The sequence below is a fragment of the Corvus moneduloides genome, chromosome 26 (assembly GCF_009650955.1).
Source record: "Corvus moneduloides isolate bCorMon1 chromosome 26, bCorMon1.pri, whole genome shotgun sequence".
In the NCBI taxonomy this organism is placed as follows: Eukaryota; Metazoa; Chordata; class Aves; order Passeriformes; family Corvidae; genus Corvus; species Corvus moneduloides.
The window spans coordinates 4,026,558-4,048,505 of NC_045501.1; the positions used below are offsets into that span (position 1 = coordinate 4,026,558).

General features: G+C 50.1%; 1 protein-coding gene across 1 annotated transcript; it reads right to left on the reverse strand.

The window, feature by feature from the left end:
* Positions 1-1,783: 1,783 nt before the first annotated feature.
* On the reverse strand, positions 1,784-21,741 carry WNT9B (Wnt family member 9B). The gene is made up of 4 exons (XM_032091699.1): positions 21,651-21,741; positions 12,931-13,187; positions 7,064-7,329; positions 1,784-6,182 (listed from the first exon to the last, which is right to left on the reverse strand). The coding sequence occupies exons 1-4, from the start codon at positions 21,728-21,730 to the stop codon at positions 5,706-5,708; spliced, it is 1,080 nt and encodes a 359-aa protein (XP_031947590.1). The 5' UTR covers positions 21,731-21,741; the 3' UTR covers positions 1,784-5,705.
* Between the last annotated feature and the right edge of the window lie 207 nt (positions 21,742-21,948).

Consider the following 21,948-nt stretch of genomic DNA (forward strand, 5'->3'; position numbering starts at 1 on the left):
CACTGGGATGCTTTAGCCAGGAGAACCCAACCACTTGCAGGGGTAATTCTGACACAGTACAGGCCAAAGAGCTGGACAGCCACGTGCTGACATTTAGGGCTGGCAACACCCTTCTAACAGGCCAGAAGTGAAATTCTGTGCAGAGGATCCAACTGGTGGTGGGGAAAGAGGGACGGAGTAACAGGATCCCAACCAGAAGGAAAACCACAGTGTGAAGTGGCTCTGGTGTGGCCGCGATTGGCAGCTCTGGGCCTGGCACACGTTGGCTGTGGATGTGCCCTTAACCACGCTGAGCTGGGCCTGGGCATCGGCCACAGCCGTGGCCAAGGCCCTTCCTCTGGCCTTGTGGTGATGTTGAGCACCACAGTGTGAGATGTCACCATGCCATGGTGGCCTGGTGCCAAACCAAGGTCTGGAGGAGCTATTTGGGACCACCTGGTTAAAGTCATTCTCAGCCGCGGCCGGAGCCAGCAGCTCCTGTGTGCCCAAGATGAAGGGCAAGGAGCCACTGGTCTGGCATGGTCACTGCAGCACGAGGCCAGCCCATCATCCCTCCCTGCAAAGACCGAGCTGGGGCTCCACAGCTTCCCTGAGCCAACCTCCCCAGGGAGACCCTGCAGAGCACGGGGAACCTTGCAGTCATGTCTTTGAGGCTCAACAAATCTGCCCCAGTTCCATCAGCCCAGTTCCCAAGTTGCACAAGTTGTCACATCCAAACATGTGGCACAGAGTCACCAGGCAAAGGTGCCTCATTTGTTTTGCTGCTCCAGGAAAGGTGCCACTGACATGTCCTGGATGAGGTTTGGCTCACTGGAGTCACATTTCCTCAGGGCAAACACACCTGAGCTCAGCCTGCCTGGGCAGCCCTTACGGTTGGGTGGGCAGGAATGGGCATTCCCAGTTATCTCCTGCACAGGGTGTGGGGAAAGGAGAACTACAGGAATGACATCACTGTGACTGTGGAGGAACGGGGTTATTCAAAGGTATGTCCCAGGGGTGTTCCTTGAAAGGCAAAAAAAAAAATGGTTTTTTTGCTGGTATTTATTGCCTGACAAGAACACAGCAAAGCAGACACTTGTGCAACACTGGACAACACAAATATGCACATTATAAAAAGGAATATCTAAAAATTAACACAAGGTACAAGCAGGACTGCAACGCAACTTAAACCCCGTAGCACCATTTTCTTTCTAGAGGAAATACAAGAAATATAAATAACATCCATACTTCTTGTCACACAAATTGTACATCTTGAGGTAGACAAAAGTTTTGTTTCCCTTAAAGCACAGACTTTTTTTCCAAGTGACATCTTTATTATATTGCTGCAAATTGGCCTCCAGGTCTGACACGGGGTGTAGAGTGACTCTTGCAGAGTGGGGTTTGTCACCCCCCTCATTGGTGGGTTTTGGTTTACATGGCTCTTTTTGTTGATCTAACAAAGCCCCCCCCGCCCTGCCCTGCCCTTCCAGCAGAGCAGCAGCTGCACGGATCCCTGGATCAGCCTCCAGGAATTGCTAGGATACCCCATTAGATGGGGCAGCCTCCCGAGATGAGATTCCTTCCCAAGCAGGTTCAGCTCCTCTCTTAGGGATGGTGGGATCCATAAACATCAGAAATGGTTCAGTAAAACTTTTTCTAGAATCCCAGAATGGTTTGGCTGGGAAGGGACCATAAAGCCCATCCAGTGCCACCCCCTGCCATGGGCAGGGACACCTTCCACTATCCCAGGCTGCTCCAAGCCCCGTCCAGCCTGGCCTTGGACACTCCCAGGGATCCAGGGGCAGCCAGAGCTGCTCTGGGCACCCTGTGCCAGGGCCTCCCCGCCCTCACAGGGAGGAATTCCTTCCCAGTATTCCATCTAACCTTGCTCTCTGGTGCTGGGAAGCCATTCCTCCTTGTCCTGTCACTCCATGCCCTTGTCAAAAGGGAAGGATGGATGGATGGATGGATGGATGGATGGATGGATGGATGGATGGATGGATGGATGGATGGATGATGGATTTCTATTTCCCCCCTGCAACAAGCATGCTGGACCCATGACTACCAAGCCCAGCACCACAGCACACCAGGAAAGGTAATAAAAGCTGGACTAGGAAGTCCACAGCAGGACAGGGCCTGGGCCAGGGACTGACCTGTGTGAGCACTGTAGCCCCTCTGTGGGCAGTGAGGACCCTGGTTAGGGGTATTGGAGCTATGGCTATTCCCAGGTTATTTGAATTTTAGGTGCAGAGGAAAAGATTCAGTCCAAACCAAACCACTCTCAGCAAAGCCTGTGCAGCTCAGACTTTGACCGTCAGTAGCCACTGAGGTACATTTGCACTTGGAAAATGTTTTTTTTAATAGGCAGGGTATGAGCTTTCAACTTTGCTGCCGAGAAGATTTCTTTGTCAAGACTTAAATGTGATCTCCTTGTATCTCCAGCCTGTCATTCCAGTAATTTACACATCTAACCAAACCCACAGGATTTATAGTACATTGTAAGATGTGTGGCACGACTAAAAAGCTCTCCCAGGTCCAAATGGACTCCCAGGTCCTCACAGCCCAGATCTCCAGGAGGTGGCAGAAGAGCTTTGCTCAAGATGATGCTTGGTCTTGGTTCAGAGGAAAATACAATTCAAGCCTAAGAATATCAAGGGCCAAACACAGGTTTTGCTCCCTGCTCCCACTGCTGTCAGTTGAATTAAATCCCATTTTGGAATATCAACCCAATAAAACCCCCCTGGGCAACTGAATGAAAAAAAAACCCCAAAGCCACCAAAGTATCTCTCCCAAGCAAACTTTGTCCCTCCCTTATCCATAGCACCACCTCTAAAAACCTTGGTGCTGAAGGACACCAAAAGGACTGTCATCAGTGTTGCCTCAAACTCAAACTACGCTCAAGTCTTTCCCCCCAGTCCTCAAATCAGACATTTGAAATTACTTCTTTCCCATCAGTGTTCATCATTTGGCTTCCAGCGCCTGAGGCTGTGCTGCCTGGCAGGGGTTGGACAGGAAGGTTTGCAGTGGTGTCAGGAGGGGCAGAAAAGGGCTCTGAGTTAACCAGAGCAAAGCTGGGGGACATCAGATGTCCTTGTCCAGACCTGGCTTAACAGTGAACAACCCAAATTCACTCCAGCCCGATGCCAAACCACCACATCCCACCGAGCCCAAACCCACCCCAGGGTACCAGAGAATGAACCATCCCTTCCTCAGATCTTCTCCAGCAGCTCTGAGCCACACAGGACAAAGGATTTCTAGAAGTTCCCTTTGGTACATGAAGAAACTTAATTTTCCCTGAAATACAGTTTTGTCTAGTTCTTATTCAGCAATTCCTGTGCAGCTTTGATAAAAGCAAGAGGACAGAGTGGTGTCTTCTCCACTTGCTTCCCAAGGAATGGGATCCAGCTGTGCTCCCACCTCCTTCCACAGAGCCCCAGTCCCTGTTTAAATGGGAATGATCCATGTAATTGGATGGGACCCAAAGGACCCTCCTGGGATGGGGTATTCCCTTCCCCTCTGATGCTGGACAAGGCTGGAGGTCAGTGGGGCAGAGGTTTTGGGATCAATAGTTCAGCCAGAGTGAGTTCCCTGCTCACTTCACCCACGATGCCAATTTTAGCTTATTTGGAAGCTTTTTCATTGAGAGCTCAAAATTGAGACTCGTGGGAAGATTTCAACTCCAAAAGGATTAGAAGCAACATAAAAATAATGGTCTCCTCTTGGGTATTTAGGAGGTAAAAAAAATAAGGCTAATTAAGCCTATTTGCAGTATTATGTCTGTCATAAACTCTTTAATTCAGTTCAAGTCAATTTGAGCCAGAAAAGGGATGAAAAGGAATAAGCCCTTTAAAAGACCTGTAGCTGGTGAGAGGGAAGCTCTGAGTGGCCTCCAAACAGCCAGTTAATGGCTTGATCTGCTCTGAGACTGTTCTGTGCCAGCCCTGGAGGGAGCAAGAGTCAAAAATAGTTGTAAAAACCAAAAGGGCAACAAAGTCAGGGTAAAGAGAGCGTGAGCTGACACTCCTCACTGCGGGGGAATTGCTCGGAGCAGATGGAAAGGAGCGGCTGAGCTGCCCAGCTCCAGCAGATCCACACTGCAGAGCTGAGCACACAGGGCACATCCCACACCTCTGAGGAGAACTCCATCCCATTGGAATTCAGCACAATTCTGCCTGTGGATGAGCCTGTCTAGCAACCCAAACCAGCATCTTCACCCCTTATATTGCCACTGAATTTTGAATTGAGCTTAAGGATTCCCATATTCTTTGCAGCACCAGCCCATCTCCACACTGGCTGGTTTGTGCCCATTGCCAAGACTGAGTAAATACAGCAGATTTTTTACCTCAGGGACGATCCAGAGCTGCTGCAGGATTAACCAAGAAAACCCCTGGAGCAGGAAAATACACTGTCACATATACACTGTGAGCTGAACACCCACAGAGGTTGTGCCACACACACCTGCATTTACCTGGTGGCCAGGTCAGGGGGTGCCTCACTGCCATTCCCAAAACTACTCTCTAAATCACAGCCAGAGGAACTAAACAGGCTGTGTCTGGCGTGTTCAGCTAAAAGTCCACTGGAAAAACAAGGCTCAAAGTCAGGGGCTCATGACTCCAAAGTGGCCTGTGCTCTTTCCCCAGGTGACCTTCCCTCACGCCTGCAGGGGCTGCTTATACCCAGCTCCTCAGGGCAGGGATTGTCACTCATGACCTGCACATATTTCAGACAGCCCAGTTCCCGTGGTTCCTAATTCCCTTTCAGAAGCTTTACCTGTCACTGGCACAGGGCAGGATGTGGGATGTCACACACCTAGGGCACCAGGTAGAGTATGCTGCACATAGGACAAAAAGGTGATTGATTGATTGATTGATTGATTGACTGGGGGAAAGGAGGGAGAGAGATGCATAACTGGCACCATCACCCTGGATCACCACCCATAAATACCCCTCTGTGAGGCCACGTGCTGCAGAGGGGTGACTTCACAGCCCTCAGCTGAGTTCCTGTGGCTCAAACAGGCTGTTCCATGTGACCTGGAACAGCAAGGTTAAAACGTGGTGAAAATGCACCTGGAGTCCAACATCCGAACTACAGACCTGGGAGGTGATGGACGTGAGCTCCCTTTGTTTGTAAACTGGTACTTCTGAGGCACAATTTCTGTGTCAAAATGAGATTATTCGGCAGTGTGTCTGTGAGCTCACAGCTCCCAGGGAATGGCGCTGGGAATCCCCCACTGCCAGAGTCCTTCTGTGCCTTGGTGCAGGAGCACGGCTGTCCCTGCTACGTCTGGAGCCAGTCTCTCTCTGGTTGTGGCCTCCCCAGTCCCTCAATTCTCTTCTCTCCAGGAGCCAGGGCACAAGCCCTCAGAGTCCCAATGTCACCACCCTGATGCATTTCCAGGACTGCACCTGAGGGATGGAGGAGGAGGATATTGCTGTAGAGGTGAGTACAAGTTTGAACTTGAGGGATATTTGTGGCTGCATCAGGGTTTCTGCTGTACCCACATTCCCCCTGCTCTCTGTCCCTCCTTCCTGACCCGATACCCCACAAAGCCTCTGCTTTTCCCCCCTCACGCAGGGGCTCTCCCCAGGCTGGAGCATCTCAACAGCGAGGCGAGAGGAGCACAGCACGCGTTTGGTGCTGGCCTTTGCCCTCTCCCCGCAGCAGAGAGTCGTGTCCCTGTCCCCCTGCTGCTTCCCTGCACTTGCCTCGCCCCTCGGGCGCTGTCCCTACTGCTTGCAGCTGTAGACCACCTCCTCCTGCATGCACTGCTGGCACTCCACGTAGCAGCACCACTGCACCTGGCAGTGGCACGAGAAGGTCACCAGCCGGCTCTGGGTGTTGTAGCCCCTCCCGCAGCACATGCTGTCGCAGTTGCCCTCCCGGGAGCAGGTCCTCCCCGCGGTGCCCAGGGAGTATTTGCTGGGCCGGCAGAAGCTGGGGGAGTCCTCCACGTACACCAGGTCCGTGGGGCGGGGCAGGGCGGGGTGCTTGGCGGAGTGGCCGTGCCTGTGCGGCCCCGCCAGCTCCGAGTGTCCCACGGCGTCGTTGCTGGTGCTGAAGACCTTGACGGCGTCGTCGTAGCGCAGCTTCAGGAGCCGCCCGATCTCGTGGAAAGGCGAGAGCTGCTTCCAGCACGTCCGGACGGCGCAGGAGCCGGACACGCCGTGGCACTTGCACGTGGTTTTGAGGCCGTTCTTCACCGCCTGATGAGGAAGAGGAGTGGTGGTTATTTACCTGCCAGGACCTAGTTCTGGTAGAGGCAACAGCTCAGGTCGCAGACAGCTGCAAGCACTTCAGTTTTATTGGCATTATTTCTATTCCATGGAGGGAAAAGTGTTAATAATTTTTAAAAAACCAGAGGAATGGCTACAGAGTTGACTGGTGAGCCAGGGAGTGAATAGCCTGAGGATAACCAGCTGAACACCAAGTAAGTTCTTAAATAAGTTCTTATTAATTCTATTTGGCATAGTAGGAGCAGTCAGCCATAAAACCGAGTATCTCCAGCATGGTGGACTCCTTTTGGTATATTCAAAGGAAGACAGTGCTCTAATTAAACAGTAATCGGACTCAGTAAATGGGAGACAATGTAAGTCAGTAGCCTGTAACCTACAGGTCAAAATGCTCAATCTGATGGTCTCCCTGACCCAAAGCTGTGACATGACTCGTTCCATAGCAGGTCACCAGCAGACTCATAACTGATCTCAAGAGTTTCAGTCCATAATCTGCTTCACACATGCCACCAGCTCTAAGCTCCAGCTGTTTTGAGACCCCCCTGTGGCCCTGGCGTAACCCCTGGAGTCATTCAGCTGTGGAGTTTCACAGCTGTCACTGTGCCGTGTGTCCCTGGCACCCACCCTGGGACCACTGGAGGACACAGGATGCTCCTCTGCCACTCAACACACAGCTCCTCACACCAGAGCTCAGGAGACTTCCCAGAGACTCTCAGCGCCACAAGGCCGAGGACACACAGGTGAACAGGTCTGGTTTGTGAGCAGGGCAGCGAATCCCCTCTCACACCCAGGATGGGTTGGAAGACTTGCGCTGAGTCCAAAGTTCATCCCAAGCCTGCCAGTGCAGCTCCTACCTTGATGCCCACGTTGGTGTTGTGGATGTCCACCTTGGCCCGCAGGTCTTTGCCGATCCTCTTCTGCCCCAGGAACTTTTTCAGGAACTTGGTGCTGTACTTGAGGTTGTCCCCGCAGACGCCCCACTGCCAGGCCTTGCGGTTCTCCAGGCCCGGGGAGTCGTCGCAGGTGCAGCGCTCCATGCGCCCCGCGCTGCACGCCCGCGCCAGGGAGTGCGTCAGCGCGGCCGAGGACACGGCGTACAGGAAGGCTGTTTCCTTAAAACCTGCGCAGGAGAAGGATTGGGAGATGGGAGGAGCAGGAAAGGCACCTCCCTGGCCCTCCTGCCTGCCCATGGACCAAACCCAAGCACAATAATTAGAAGTACAAAGAGACAAAATTCCTCTGGTGTTCCCGCACCGTCCCCCGCAGAGGAACACAGATTGAAGTGACCGGTGTAGTGACACCCCAGTCTCACCCATGACTGGTTCAGTATGGACAAGGGGGGGTGGCAACAGACAAACAGTCCTGGGAAAATACCCAACTGCAAAAAGTGATTGCCACCAAGCTGTTTGTGCCTGGCACGGAGCTGATTGGTGCAATTAGAGACCATCATTGAAATCATGTTGTGGCATAAAATCAGGAAGTCTGTAGTAGAGACTCAAAAAAAGTGTCTTAAAATCCAAGGTGTTATTTAAAAATGTTTTTAATTGGGGCTGTACTAGTATTTTCTATGAAAAGACCACATGTAGTTGGAATGGGAAGGGTTCCATGTTGAAGGACATCTTGGCAAGAAGGAAAGCTCACACATGTGTGTGGGTTTTCTGAATTCCCTGGAAATTGTCTACTCCCAGGGACTGTGGGGGTGTGTTCTGAAGCTGTTCTCCTCCCCAGAGCAGGATTCCCAGCTTGGCTACAATCCCTGAGGTCATGGTGTGACTATGACACTTTAACCAGGAAACGAAGTACAGTGACTGAATGAAAATTCAGTGTGGAGACATGAGATCACACAGGAATAGGAATATTGATACCCACGAGATTCACAGAAGTTTCAGAAACTCTGATTGACACAAACCTGACCCAAACCACAAAATATTTTTTTAATTTATTTATATTTACCTCCTCTCCTATTCAATCCTGGGGAAAATCTTAATATTTCCTCTAGAGTTCATTTGCAGAAAAAAAACCACAAACTACTAATGGGAAATTGCTTAACAAGTCCACAATTTAGGAATTAGTGCAAGGAAGAGAGGGACAGGTGACTGATCAATAGCTCTGAGGGCAGGAATGGGCAAGACTGGCCAAAATAGAAAAAATTTGGTTTATGAAAGAGAGAGCACTTATACATTGCATGGAAGAAAACACAATGAAGCAAACAAATATTCCACATGCGAAAATTCCAAATGTCCTTCCACATGAGAAGGAAAATCTGTTTCCCCCAGTAACAGAAGAGACAGCCAGAGAGACTTGATCTAGATTTGCTCTAAGCCCTGCCTGGAGCAGAGGTTGGAAGCCACCTCTAGAATTCACCAAGTCCAACCTCAAATCTCTCCATCATTCTGTTCCCTCAGAGAACTCCCATCCAGCTGTAATAATAGACCACAACACTGAGTGCTGAGATCTGAGTGATGTCCACCATAAACATGACCAGAGAGCAGGACAAAGAGTTCTCCTGATGGCTGCCAGCAAGAAGAACAAAAAATGTGACTAATCATGAACATAATAGAGAGGCTTCATTAGCAACTTCAACAGACTTCACAGGAGCTCTTTGGAATTGCAGAATTTTAGGTAAAGATCTACCAGCAGCATGGACATGAGGGGAGAGTCAGGAAAATATGGAGGGGATCAAGGAGATCAATCAACAGACTGCTTCCTGCCTCACCATTTTGGTTGCTGTAACCACTGGGGCAATAATTTGCAATTCATCTCTCCGGCTGATGAACCTCAATAAAATTTCTCAGGGTACTCTAAAAATAATGGAAGAATATCACCAAATCCACCAAAAGTTTTGTAAAAGCTGGTATGGGACGTGGTCAGTGCAGACTGTGGTGGCAGCACGATGCTCACATTTTCAAACAGTGTCTAACCTACTCCAAAGGAGCTAAGAGAGGGTAACTGATACTTGAGATCCTAAATCTGCTAAATCATTCCAGCAGCCAATCTCCAGATGCTCACCAGATTCCCAACATCCCCTCTGACACACTGATCCCAGAAGAGAGGAGGGCATTCCGGAGGCCCTTTCCCATGCCATGAGGAGCCAGCAGGCCCCGGCGGCTCCACAGCCCCTGCTAAATCTGACTCTGTGGATCACCACACTGCTCCTGCTATTTCTGATGCTTTGGTTTCCCCATGTAAGTCCTGGCCAGTTTTCAGCCCACTGGAAATCGGAGGCCACTGCTGTGGTCAGGCCACTGCAGACAGCAGCAACTGCAGAGACCCAGCAGACTTTGAAACGTCTCCTTCTCCTTCAAACAAAGCTTCAACATCGCCAGGCTGCCAAATGCTTGTCTGAAAAGTCTAAGATGATTCCCTCTACTTCATCATGAGGACTCAATCACCATTTCATTGTTAATTCACAAAACAAGTGAGGGAAGTTAAAGCTGTCCTTCAGCCCTTGTGGAATGTGGGGCAGAGCAGCTGCTGGAGCTGGATTTTCAGGAGGACACACCACAGATGGCAGCAATCAGCTCCAAGGAGCACAATTTGGGATCTGAACAGAGGTTTCTCCCTGTGCCCTGGTATCTCTCCTCCCACAGTGACAGCAGAGCTCCTATCACCACAGGCAGGGAGGCCTGGAGCCGATTCCCAGCTCTCAGGGCCCAGGTTGGGGATGGGTCACTCCCCTGACCCCACTGAGTGTGTTGTGAGGAACAAAATGGAATCTGAAACTCAGTGCAAGGGGAACATCTGAGTGCAGATGTCTCTGCTGGGCAGTTTGGCTGCAAACATCCAGCACAGAGATGAATTTCAGGAGGCTGCAGCAAAGCAGCTCCTGCTGGTAGGACCTTCCATGTGTCCAAGCCTTGCCCTGAGCTCTCCAGAAGCATTTCTTAGCTCGGCAGCCTATAAATACAGGAGGACTTTAGCTGTGATGGCAGCACTGTTGTGTGCTGTGGTGTGCTCCAGACCACAGGGAGAATTGTAACAGGAGGAGTTTGGCTATGGGGTGACTCTGCCAAAGGAAAGGTGCTCAGGGTCAGAGGCTTTTCAACGCTGTAGTGAAGGAGTGTGAGCATTTCAGAGCAGGTGGAGGAGGCATCTCTCTGGAAACAACAACAGCAAAACCAACCAACCAAAAAAAGCTATAGAAGTATAGAAAGATTTAGGGTGGAAGGACTCCCAAGGTCTTTAGAACAAACTCCTGCTCAAAGCAGGGCTGGCTCCAATGCCAGCTGCCCAGGGCTTTGTCCAACTGACTTCTCCAAATCTCCCATCATGGAAATTCCATGTCTGTGAGTCACCACTCCTCTGTTGTACCATTCCTGGATTCCTCGTGACATCAGTGAAACCGCTGCTGGAAGGTCAGAGTCCAACCAGCAGGAGGCAAAGAAATGGATTACGGGGTGGAAGGATTGAGCAGGAAATGAGCAGAGAGCTCATTTCTCAAGAAGCATTTTGAGAGTGGCTGGCTCTGACCTCTTCACTAAAGGTATTTATTTCCCCAGATCACTGAGTGCTGGGTGAAATCCTGCTTTACCTGACTTCCAGCAGCCCTTAATGGCACACCCAGGACACCAAAAGGCCATCACTGCTTTGCATGTTTTTATAAAGACACCAAGTGCCCCCATGTAACAAGGTGGCTTGAAATCATTTAAAATCTAACCCTTTCCATGGATCTTTAAAGAAGTGGAGAAGGAATGCAGGAGGACTTTGCATGGAGAAGGAATGCAGGAGGACTTTGCATGGATCACTGAGGAGTAGTAGCTGTCATAAGTGACAATGGCCACAGAAAGGTTGCAGGTTATGCAAAAGGAGTTTCCCAGTTGTACCCAGAGAAGTATCAAGAGCATCAAACGGTGCAGACTGGTAAAATAAATCTGGCATTTCAAGAACCAGAAAATCCTTGGCTCATTTTTTGTTTGTTTGTTTGGCATCTCTAGAAGCAGGAAAAGCACTGATGATCCAGATCAGTCACAGCAGTTTGTCAGTGGTGATTGCAAATTGAGTGTGGCTTTTCACCTCTTACAAAAATGCCCCATCCCACTGGGAAGGATCTTTTTCACTCTCTTGCACTCTTAAGACCGTTTAGGACTGCTAAAAATGGGTATTTTTCTTTATGGTTTCTCTCAGAGCATGGAGATAGCAAATGATTTAAACGTTTCGAAAACGCTTCGTCGCTATCTGGGTGACAGGGGAGAGTTGCATGACCAACAATCTCCAAGAAAATTCCAAGAAATGTCACAAACAGATCAAAAGTGGCAGCTGAAAGCGTTTGTGTTCTTTATGAAAGAAACAAACCCCTTTGCAAGCTAAAGGAAAATGAGAACTGATAATTGCTCCCAGCCAAGTGTCCTGTCACACAGGGGCTGCACACAGCATACCTGGCTGTATTAAATCATCACTTGATCCTTAAGATTCTGTAATAAAAGTTTTCAAACACTTATCCCCATCTGCCAAAACAGGTTTGAAATTACAGGTGATATTTTATTTTGTCAGTCAGGAGCCCATGGAAATGCTAAGGCATGCCACTGCCAGATAATTAAATGTTTTCCAGCTATTTGAAGATGAGGATTATTCAATTGTCATTTTCAAGTTCTTTGAGGTTGATGAAGGTGCAGATGTCAGAAAGACACTCAGAATGATCGTGAACAGCTCCTTCCACCACCTGCTAAAAACTCACAGTTGAGCCTTGCAATGAAGAAAATCTGATCTTGTATGTGCTGACTTAATAAAATATTAAGCTGATATTTAATGTAATAAAAAATGATAATTTTTAAAGGAAACATTAAAAAGTTTCGATCCCAATGTTAGTTAAAATTAGCATTGATTTTCATCAAAATTAATATTGGCTTCTTCAGGCCCTTTTTTTAAAAAACATTAAGTTGCTAAGTATTATCAAAGGACTGAAACTCAATAAATCTGAAGTTTAGCAAGTGCTAATAGAAGTTATTGAAGGGCTGAAACTCTGTAACAGTCAGGCTTTGGTTGGAGCAGGACAGGTTTGGCAAACCCTATATGCACTCTCTGGGAACTTTTATTAAGAAATAATTTCGGTGTCCATCTTCATTGTATTTTTCTCAAGCATTGGAAGGATTTATTATGTTCCCTTCTACCTCAAAGCCAGACCTTATGGGACAATTCTTTCATCTAAAGCATTTTGGGAAACAAGAAACCAGTGGGTCTTCTGTCCACTCTGCCCAAATGTCTCCAAATTTATGTAAAAGAGGAGAGATTCGTCAACGTGCACTGAGATGTCTGCATGCAGATAAATAGCTTTTTCAAACAGTAAATAGGTTTAAATTTTGGATTTGAGAATTACAGAGGTTTACACACACGAATACCCAAGGAACTAAAAGGATTCCTTTCTTAGGCTGCCCCCTGACATCAAGCACTGACCCTGCTTTCCCACAGCATCACCCCAGCTGAGGAGGGTGCTCAGGGTAAGGAACTCTGCTCTCAGAGAAGACGCCACCAGCCAAGGATGTGAACCTCCTCCCACCTTCCAAACCCTCCTCCCGCTTTCCAATCCGTGACAAACCGTGCTGGGAAGATGAGGACAAAGCTTATTTTGTGGTAAAGGAGCCCAAACTGCCCAGCTCCCACTGCTGGGTGAAACAGAGATCTCGGCACTCCCCGTTCGCCGCCTCTCTTTGCTCCACGTGAGGTTTAATTTGGGACATCCCGGGGGCTGCAGCGAGAGTTTCCCCTCAAACCAACTACCTTGTACCTCTCTTGAGCAGGCTGGGCCGGCCCTCCAGGCTGCAGTTCCAGCGCTCGCTGCGGAACTGGAACTGGCACTCCAGGATCCCGAGGCGGATCGCGTCCCGCAGCGTCTCCGCCAGCCCCGGCTCCCTCCGGCACAGCCGCTTCTGCTTGCGGGACAGCTGCAGCAGCTCGCACTGCTTCACGTGCCCCTTCCCCGGGGCAGAGCCCCCCGGGGCGCCCAGCGAGGGGAAGTGGGTCAGAGCTTCTTTCCCGGTCAAGCTGGAAGGAGAGAAGCAGGAGAAGCGGTGAGTTATGGAAGAGATCCCTGGGATCATTCAAGGTCACTTTGGACAGGAGCTCTGAGCCACCCTGAGGTGTCCCTGCCCATGGCACAGGGTGGTCTTTAAAGGTCCATTCCAACCCATAGCAGTTTGGGATTCTGTGATGATTCTGAGATCAGAGTCATGGAAAAGGTGAAGAAGGGAAGGATATTTAGGAAGCTGCAGGTCAGGGCATTTTAGCAGCTCGGAAGATTAATCAATACAGATTGGTTAGATCTGGTATCCTACTCCCATCACCCACCAGGGCAAAGTCCCAGACTGATGCCATGGGGAGGAGGAGAAACCCACATCTGTTGTCATCAGCAGCACCGTGGGAATTTCTCTTGGCTCCATGGAGAGAACATGACAACACTCATTCGTGGCTCAGAGGTCAGCAAAAGTCTGGCTTAGGGAAGTTCAGACTGCACCCAGCTCAGTGGGACAGTGCTGGTTATGTCAGTGGTCAGTGTTGCTGTTATGTCAGAATAACAACCCTCACCCAGAACCTGGACTTTGCCTGGCAGTGGGATTCCAGCACTGACATCCCAGGAAATGTGATTCCTCTCCCTTTGCCATGCAGTGTCTGTGCTCCCAGGCACCAAAGTTTCCCAAGCTCCTGGCTCAGAGAGAGGAAATAAGGAAGTGGGAGCTGGCACTGAAGAGTTTAAGAGCCTGATGTAATAACACCAATCACTCACTGAAAGCACAGCTGCAACATTCCCAAACTCATGTACCAAACTACTGACTGTCCACGTGCCAACAGACCTGCCACCCATGCCAGGCATCCTACCTCCCCAAAATCCCTTCCTTCCAGGCTCCATCCTCATTTTAGTGCCCTCCATCCCAGCTAAACCATCATTCATCCCTTGTCAGATATTTGAGACAGCAGCAGTGGCTTCACTCACTATTTAGACCAATGATCTCCTTCCTAGGAAAGGTGTGCTCAGCTCTGAGCCCTTCCCTTTCACAGGGGTTCAGAAGCAGCAGGAGCTCAGTGCAGAGGCTCGCTGGCTCTGACTCCAGAGGAGTCCCAGGGTATGACCTCAACTGGGAAAAAACAGAGAACTGCAAGATAACTGCTCTCTGTTTGTTCTTGCCGTTACAATTCCATATCCCAAGGGCACAGGATATTGGCCAAAAATCCATGAATCCCTTCTCCTGGGGGACAGAGAGAGCAGGCAGTGCTTTAGTCCAGTGGCAAACAGCAAAGCAGGAGCCGTAGGGTGAACACTGAAGTCAGAAATTCAGCCCTTGAGCAGACACAGTTTCACTAAAGGCTGTTGAGCTCCCCCAGATTTGTTGGAGGGGTTGATGAATTTCAAGTGGCAGCTGTAAAGCCAAGACTGTGAAGCTCTTTTGTAGCCCAGGGGTGTCTGATTCACATCCAGCTGCTGACTCAGGAAGGAGAATGTGGTGCAAAGGTGTTGCTGAAACCTGTGTGAAAGGGAGAAAAGGTGGAAAAGGGATCTTCAAGATTTACAAGAGATGTGATGAATGACACAACCCAGGGAAGAGCTGTCCTGGGCAAGCTCAGAGGAACTCTAAAACCAGAGTGGAATTGGTGGGCAAAGGTTAAATACAGAACTGTGGAGAAGAGTCAACACAACTTCTGTGGAAGGTGGTCAGGCCTCTTAAACCTGAAGGAGTCACTGAACAGGCAGACCAAGGACAAGCCAGATGTTACTGTCTGCTTGGACAGGTACAGGTGACAGATTTCCAAAATTGCTTGTGTAAGAACACAGGCTGGATACCTTCCACAGTTCCCACCAGGAGAAGAAGGGATACCGGGAGAACACAGGGCTGTGGAAGCGGGACTGGCCTCCAAGTGAGTAAAGATTATTCCAACCTCTATTATAAAAGAACCAGGGGAAATGACAATAATTTATTAATTGATAGACTTAAAATAAATGAGGCTGTAGTTAAACTTGCAGCCCTTCTCAATGCAGAGCACCAGGAATGCTAAAATATCCATATATTCATACAAACCATGGAAGACAAGTCATAAGGGGACCATTAAACACAAAGATACTTTGCCAAAGGAAATTCTGGATGTGCAGACTGCCAGAAGCTGGAAAAGATTCTGAGGGAGCATCTCGGTCTGCCACCCTACTCCTGTTTATGCTTTTGCCTTGGCGTTTGTTATTATCCAGGGCTGGTGAAGGTGGTGAAGCCACATAAACCCTGAGTTCTACAGTCCTGGACAGGGATTATCTCAAGGATGTCCTTTGGCCCAGCAGTGGCCAGTGGGAATTGGGAGAAGGTGGTTTTGCCATTCTCCAGGCTCTGAAGGATGTTGGGTGTTGATATTTGTGGAAGAAAGGCACCAAAAAAACCCCTGAAGAATTTGATTCCACTTCCAGAGCAATCTCAATAGTGTAAATACAGCCTGGGACCACACACAGAGATACCGAGTCTAATTCATCATTTTCACCATTCAAAGCAAAAGCTTCACAGGAAAAACACTTCCTAAAACTGGATCCAGCAACACTTTAAATTCTGAAAGAGGTAATGCAGCACCCTGCACAGATAGTTGGTTGCACAGGCAAACTTACTTAATATTTATTATTATTTTTATTATTATTGCTGTTGTTGTTGTTGAATTTCTGAAATTGCAACATATGGAGTATCTTGCTTTTTCTCTAGAAATGGAGGGCAGAAATAACCAGTTGGAGAGAACAAAGTTAATGAAGTAAGCAGTCAATTAATCCAAGGTTAATCCGAGTGACTAAAGGTACCCAGAACACAGCTGTCTGTGATAGTCTCCCTCGTGCAAACTCTCACACTTGTCACCTGAGGCAGGGCAATGTCAGCAGGAAATAATTATACAAATGACATAAATTATGTAAATAATTCCACCACTGTGTTTGAGGCTCCCAGGATCAGGAGTCACACAGTCAGAGCACAGACACAGCTCCCAAAACTCCTCTCTCACACAACTTTCAATTTAGACAAGCAGAAAGGAATTCAAGGAGGTGCCCAAGGCCATGCAGGTGACAGTGGCACAGCTGGGAGCAGGAGCCACTCTCTGAGTCAGGACAGCCACAGCGATTGCCCGTGTGAGTGGAGGCTCTGCAGGCTCCCACCACAACTGTGTTTTATCAGGGCAGAGCCAACACAGGATCTGATCAAGATCAGAGTACGCAAACATTTGTACAAGATTAAATATAAATATGCAGATATCTGCAGTCAGGCAAACTGCATCGTTTTAGATGATTTAGAGTTTATTATCTACAGATCATACAGCAAAGAAAGTGAACTCTTTGAATTAATGCACACCTGCTCGCAATCTGAAAGAACAATAAGGATCTCCAACTTTATTTCTCTCTCCTTTTCTGTCTAAGCACTTTGCTAAATTCATCTATTTCCTTTAATCTCCTTCCAGCCACATTCCAGCTGCTTAAGAGACTTTTAATGAGAGCCTGTTCCTGTGCAATGCCCAATGTCCTCTGGATCTGAAAGGTCTTAAAAACCAGTAAAAATATGCCTTTCCTACCTCTCCCAAGTAAGGAGAAAAATCAAAGCAGCCCACAACAGGACTCCATATCTGATTTCAGGCGCCTTTCATGTTCCACAGGAATATCTACACCCCACGGAGAGCTGCAAGAAGCCTTCAGGAAAGGCTGAGAGAATGTGGGACACGACAGATGGAACCAAGGCCTGTGCAGGGCACAAAGGTCCCCAGCTCTCCTCTGTCCCCGGCAGCTCTGTGAAACAGAGTTTTCATCCTTTCACAAACAGCACAGTTTAATCCTCCCCATTTGTCCCTGGATGAAAGGATGGCCTGTGAGTGCTGTGCTGTTGTGACTTATCAGGATGGTTCCTCTGCTTTGTACCCCCACTGCCTGCAAAGGAGGTGACAGAAATCCCCAGAACATCTGAACTATAAATCTCAAGAATCAATATTGAGATTTAGCAGTTGATATCAAAGCTTTTTACTTTCCTCCATCAGAGTTGTCATTTCAGCCCCTTGGGCAGGTGTCTCTCTACCTGCTATCCTCCAGGTTTTCTATCAAGTTTCTGCTCCTCACAAAGAGAAAAAGCTTGAATTAAAACCTCAGGTGAGTTCACATGACATTGTGAGTCAGAATCCTTTGAGATGGATTGTTTGCTGTTTGCTGCCAGCCCTGCCTGGGAGCAGTAACAGATGATGTGTCCAGATCCAGACTCATTTTTTAAAAAGAATTCTCACGAAGCTCCACAGAGAACAGGATATAAAATTCCTTCATCACAAGAGCTGCCAGTTTGGGAGGAGAGGCAGTAACCAGGTCAGGCTTCTGCACAGGGTTCTCCATCCTCACCTGCTCTGGGCTCCCACAGTCTGGACATCCTTGGTTTGGCTCCTTCCACCTCCCAGCTCAACCACATGAAATATCTCCATGTGGATCCCGACTCCAGGGCAGTTCCAGGGCTGACAAGTCCCCAGCCCAGGGCAGCAACGGGGCAGTTGTTACAGGGGACAGCAGATTTTCAGTCTAACTCTGGACTGGCCACATTCCCCAGAACCTTCCTGGCATGAAACACTCAACACCCAGTGGGATGGGTTTTTAGAACCTGTGATACACTGAGATAGTGACTGAAGAGATTCTGGGAGCTGAAGAGAATCAAAAAGCATCCATGAAAAGCTTTTCCCTCTGCAATGCGTCTGCAGCCCCACAGCCCCTCTGCTGTTTCACCACAGACTCCATCCTCAGTCTTCCCAAATCTCAGCTGAAAGTTTCCTTCCCTCTCCATTTCTGCTCTTTCTCTCTCTTTTTTAATACCCCAGTATTCTGTGTGACCAACAATGACAAAAATGATGCTGTAACAAACCCTCCTGAAAGAGGATTTGTCCTTTGAGGAACAACGATGCAGCCTGTAAATAATATCAGCATTTAATTATCGGCTCAACAGGAAGAGAAATATCCTCAGAAACCTTTCCAGGTGCACTCAGAACTGGACAGCAGAGTTGCTATTTGAGGTGCATTTGGTCCATTAGATGTATCAGGGAAATGCTGCAATAAAACAGTGCCAAAGAAAGCAATGGAATATGGGTAACTGGGCTTGCTGGACTTCTCCAGAAGGATACAGGGGATGTGAGGACAGCTTTTTAACGATGATCATATTTACTTTAAGGTATCATTTAACACATTATTCTGTTTCCAAACCTGTGCAAGGCCCAGGTTCAATAGCCCTGCAAGTCACATGCTGTTTTTACTCTCTAACAGCCCCAAAAAAATCCTTCCATGAGAAAATGAACAATCGTGGCTCTGGCTTTGATGGAGCAGAACCAGCACTAAAGACAGAGGGCACAGGTAGGGCTGAATCAAGAGCAGCTGTGAGCCCAGCCAGCAACATCCTGTGGGATCCCAGGCACCTCTGCAGCCACCAGAGGCATTTCAGGATGAGTTATGAGGAGCAGGGACCAGCCCCAGTCATGGAGCAGGGGCCAGCCTGGCCCATGGATGAGACATGTCCCAGCGTGTTCCACAAAGCCAGGAGAAGGCTTTGATCAGGTTTGGTGCTTCCACCTTCCCAGCGACCTCCTACCTGGGGTGGGTCTGTTCTGGATTCTGCCCCGGGAGAAGCTCTTTGCCCTCCAGCACATCCTAAATGACTTTTCACCTTGTGAAACACGAACAAGAAGACAACAGGAGGCTTAGAGCTTTTAATGAGGTCTGGAGACATTCCCACCACCTGAGGAGCAGAACATCCTGAGAGGAAAAGCACGAAAAGGAGGGGAAGCTTTACAGGAGGCTGCAGGGTGGGGGAGGATTGAAGCAAAGGTGGAAGCAAAACCAGCACAAAGGGAGTCAGGAGGTGAGGACTGGACACTCCTGGATTCCTGCATCCAGAGAGCCAGGCAAGCCCAACACAGTCCCAACAACAGCCGGGCCACATTTCACACAGAGCTTGTTTTCGCTGCCTCTCCTAAAAGCAAGTTTTAATTTACCCCCTGTGGACCCAGCACCAGGAGTTCAGGATCTGCTCAAGCACAGCCAGTGCACAGACACCAGTGAGCCAACAGCTCCAGGTACTGGGAATGGGGTCAGAGTTCTGCTGGACAGGGCTTGGAGCAACCTGGTCGAGTGGAAGATGTCCTTGCCCATTGCAGGGGGTGGGACTGGGTGATCTTTAAAGGTCCCTTCCAACCCAGCCCATTCTAGGTTTCTCTGAATTTGTCCATTGTAATGCTGTCTTCACTCTGGCAAAACTTTGTTTTCTGTATTTAAAGGTGAGCTGTGTCTTTGCCAGGCCCTTGGACCATTTTTGCTGGACTATCCCATACACTTCATGCTTTACCTTTGTCCTGATGGAATCAAACTTGGCATTTCCTTCACCCTTTGAACCAGCAATAATTCACCTCTGCCACTTCCACAGCAGAAAGGGCTCAGGTTGCCACCCAAAAGCCTCCTTCACTTTTTCTTGCATCTTTGCAGGTTTTCTCCATTAAGTGTTTGGAAAGCCAAGATTTGGCTCTCGTGCCTAAGCCTCTCCTATTTGGCTAAACTTAGACCACTGATCCAGGGTCCCCAGTCCCTTCCAGTTCAGTAATAATTTAGGTGTGAGATTGCTTTTCTCCCAGACCAAGCCACATCAGACCACATTCACTTCTAAAATATTCAAGTTCCTCCCAAGTCTATCAACTCAATTTTGTATCTGAAAGCACCCATGTATCACACTGCTCATCACCACCAAACTCCCTGAGTTCTTAGGCTTGGGTTTCTTCTTTTGACTTTCAGATGAAGAGGTGAGAATACGCAGGACACACCTGTGTCAGACCCCTCGAGGAAAAAAACCACACTGAAAACTGAACCTACAGCCTGAGATCCTGAGCTGGGCAAGGTCCAGAGGCAGCACACACAGATTTCATGTGCCCAGAAAGCTGCTCGTACCACTTAGATCATTGACACGGAGCAAAGGATCACCCAGGTCGCTTTAACAGAGTCCAGCTTGAGCAATGGTCAGTGACAGCTCTGTGTTGTTATCTGGAAGGGCAGCACAAATTCATTCACTTCCCCTGGCACAGCCACGTGCACATCCCTGTGGCTGGAAAGCCAAACTGTCCGTGCAGCCCAGCCCCTTCATGGAGTGACTGCTGACACAGGCTCTGAGTGACTGAGAAAGGGGAGCCCCCGCCCAGCACGGGCTTAGGTGTGGATTAGGCTGAATGATACTGAATTAGGCTGAATTTAAAATCCAGATGATTGAAGGAAGCTTCACAGCAGAAATGAAATACCAGTCATGTCCTAGGTGAGAAGTGGCAAGCCAGCAGACACTTCCCAGCAAACATAGGAAGAAGCATCTGGCATGTGGTGGAAGGATCAGTGGAGAGGGGACAAGACCCTCCACGTGGGTAAGGCAGCCCAGACCAGTCCTGAGTGGTACAACCACTGATTTACGAATGCTTGTGTCTGTTCTACCCTCACTGATATGGGCACCAACAGCTCTGGTTACCATAAGGATCTGAAAATCCTTCCTGAGGAGCAGCTCACACAGAAAACCAGACAGAAACCCCCAGAACACTGCATGGGAAATTCTGCGTTGACCCAACCTGTTCCAAACTCATCTTTGCCTTTATCCCAAGCAAACTAAAACGCGAGGGGAAGACACACACCCAGGGACAGCTGTGCCCAAGTGATCCTGATCCTGCCCCCCGGGCTGGAGCAGCAGCTCTGCCTCTCTGTGCCCGAGCACACCCTCTGTTCCTGGGCTGGCTTTAAGCCATGGAGCCCCGCAGCACCTTCATGTCCCCATCCCTGCCTGCTGAGCCCTGGCTCCCTCTGTCAGCCCCGTCCTCCCACCTTGTCCCCCCAGGGAAGCAGCCTGCAGGGAGGGATCAATGCCAGCCGCTGCCGGAGCTAATTCGCACCCCGAGAGACCCGGAGCACACTTCAGGGGTATAAATCCAGTTTTCCTCCCTCTTGCTCCCAGCCAACAGAATCTCCCACCCATTTCCACATCCCGCTCTTGCACGGTTGATCGTCCCCTGGTCCCCTCTATCCCGCGGGGGCTCCTGCGACCCCAGCACAGGGCGTCCCCTTCCCTCACCCCCTGCCCCGCATCGCCCCGCCGGCACGGTCCCCTCGGCGCCAGCGCTGCCCGGGGCAGTGCGGGGGATGCGCGGGGCGCTGCAGGTGCGCGGCTCGGCCGGGACCCCCTCGCAGCCACGGGGACGTGCCCGGGGACCGAGCAGCCCCGCGGAGCCCCCGCGGCCCCTCCGCAGAGCATCCGCGGGGAACGGCGCTCGCACGGTGCCGGCGCTGTCCCAAGGACGCTCCGAGCTGCCTGCGGACACTCGCGCTCGTCCCCTGGTCCCGGTGCTGCCCCACGGACACTCCGAACTGCCCCACGGACACCCCGAGCTGCCCCACGGACCCTCGAGCTCCCCCCGGGTCCCGGCGCGGAGGCAGCGCCGGGGCCGGACCCCGCGGGCGGTGCTGACCCGAAGTAGGCGGCGGCGGGCGGCGGCGGCAGGAGGAGGAGGAGGAGGAGGATGCGGCTGAGTTTGGCGGCGGAGCGCATGGTGCGGGCGGTGCCGGTCCCAGCTCGCTGCGGGCCGCCCGGCGCCGCGGCTCTTTAAGCGGGAGGCGGGGCGGCCCCGTCCCGTCCCGTCCCGTCCCGTCCCACCGCCGCCGGACACCCCCGGGGCTCCCTGGGGACCCGCCGCCCCCCCAGCCCTCGGGGACACCGCGCCGAGTCGCGCCACGCCGGGTCCCTCCATCCCCTCGGAGATCTTCAGT

Excerpts from the sequence above, each read along its gene's own strand:
- WNT9B (XM_032091699.1), bottom strand. The coding sequence starts at position 21,730 with ATGCGCTCCGCCGCCAAACTCAGCCGCATCCTCCTCCTCCTCCTCCTC. Across the intron at positions 13,188-21,650 it reads CCCGCCGCCGCCTACTTCGG|CTTGACCGGGAAAGAAGCTC; the intron begins GTCAGCACCGCC and ends CTCTCCTTCCAG. Across the intron at positions 7,330-12,930 it reads GCCCAGCCTGCTCAAGAGAG|GTTTTAAGGAAACAGCCTTC; the intron begins GTACAAGGTAGT and ends TCTCCTGCGCAG.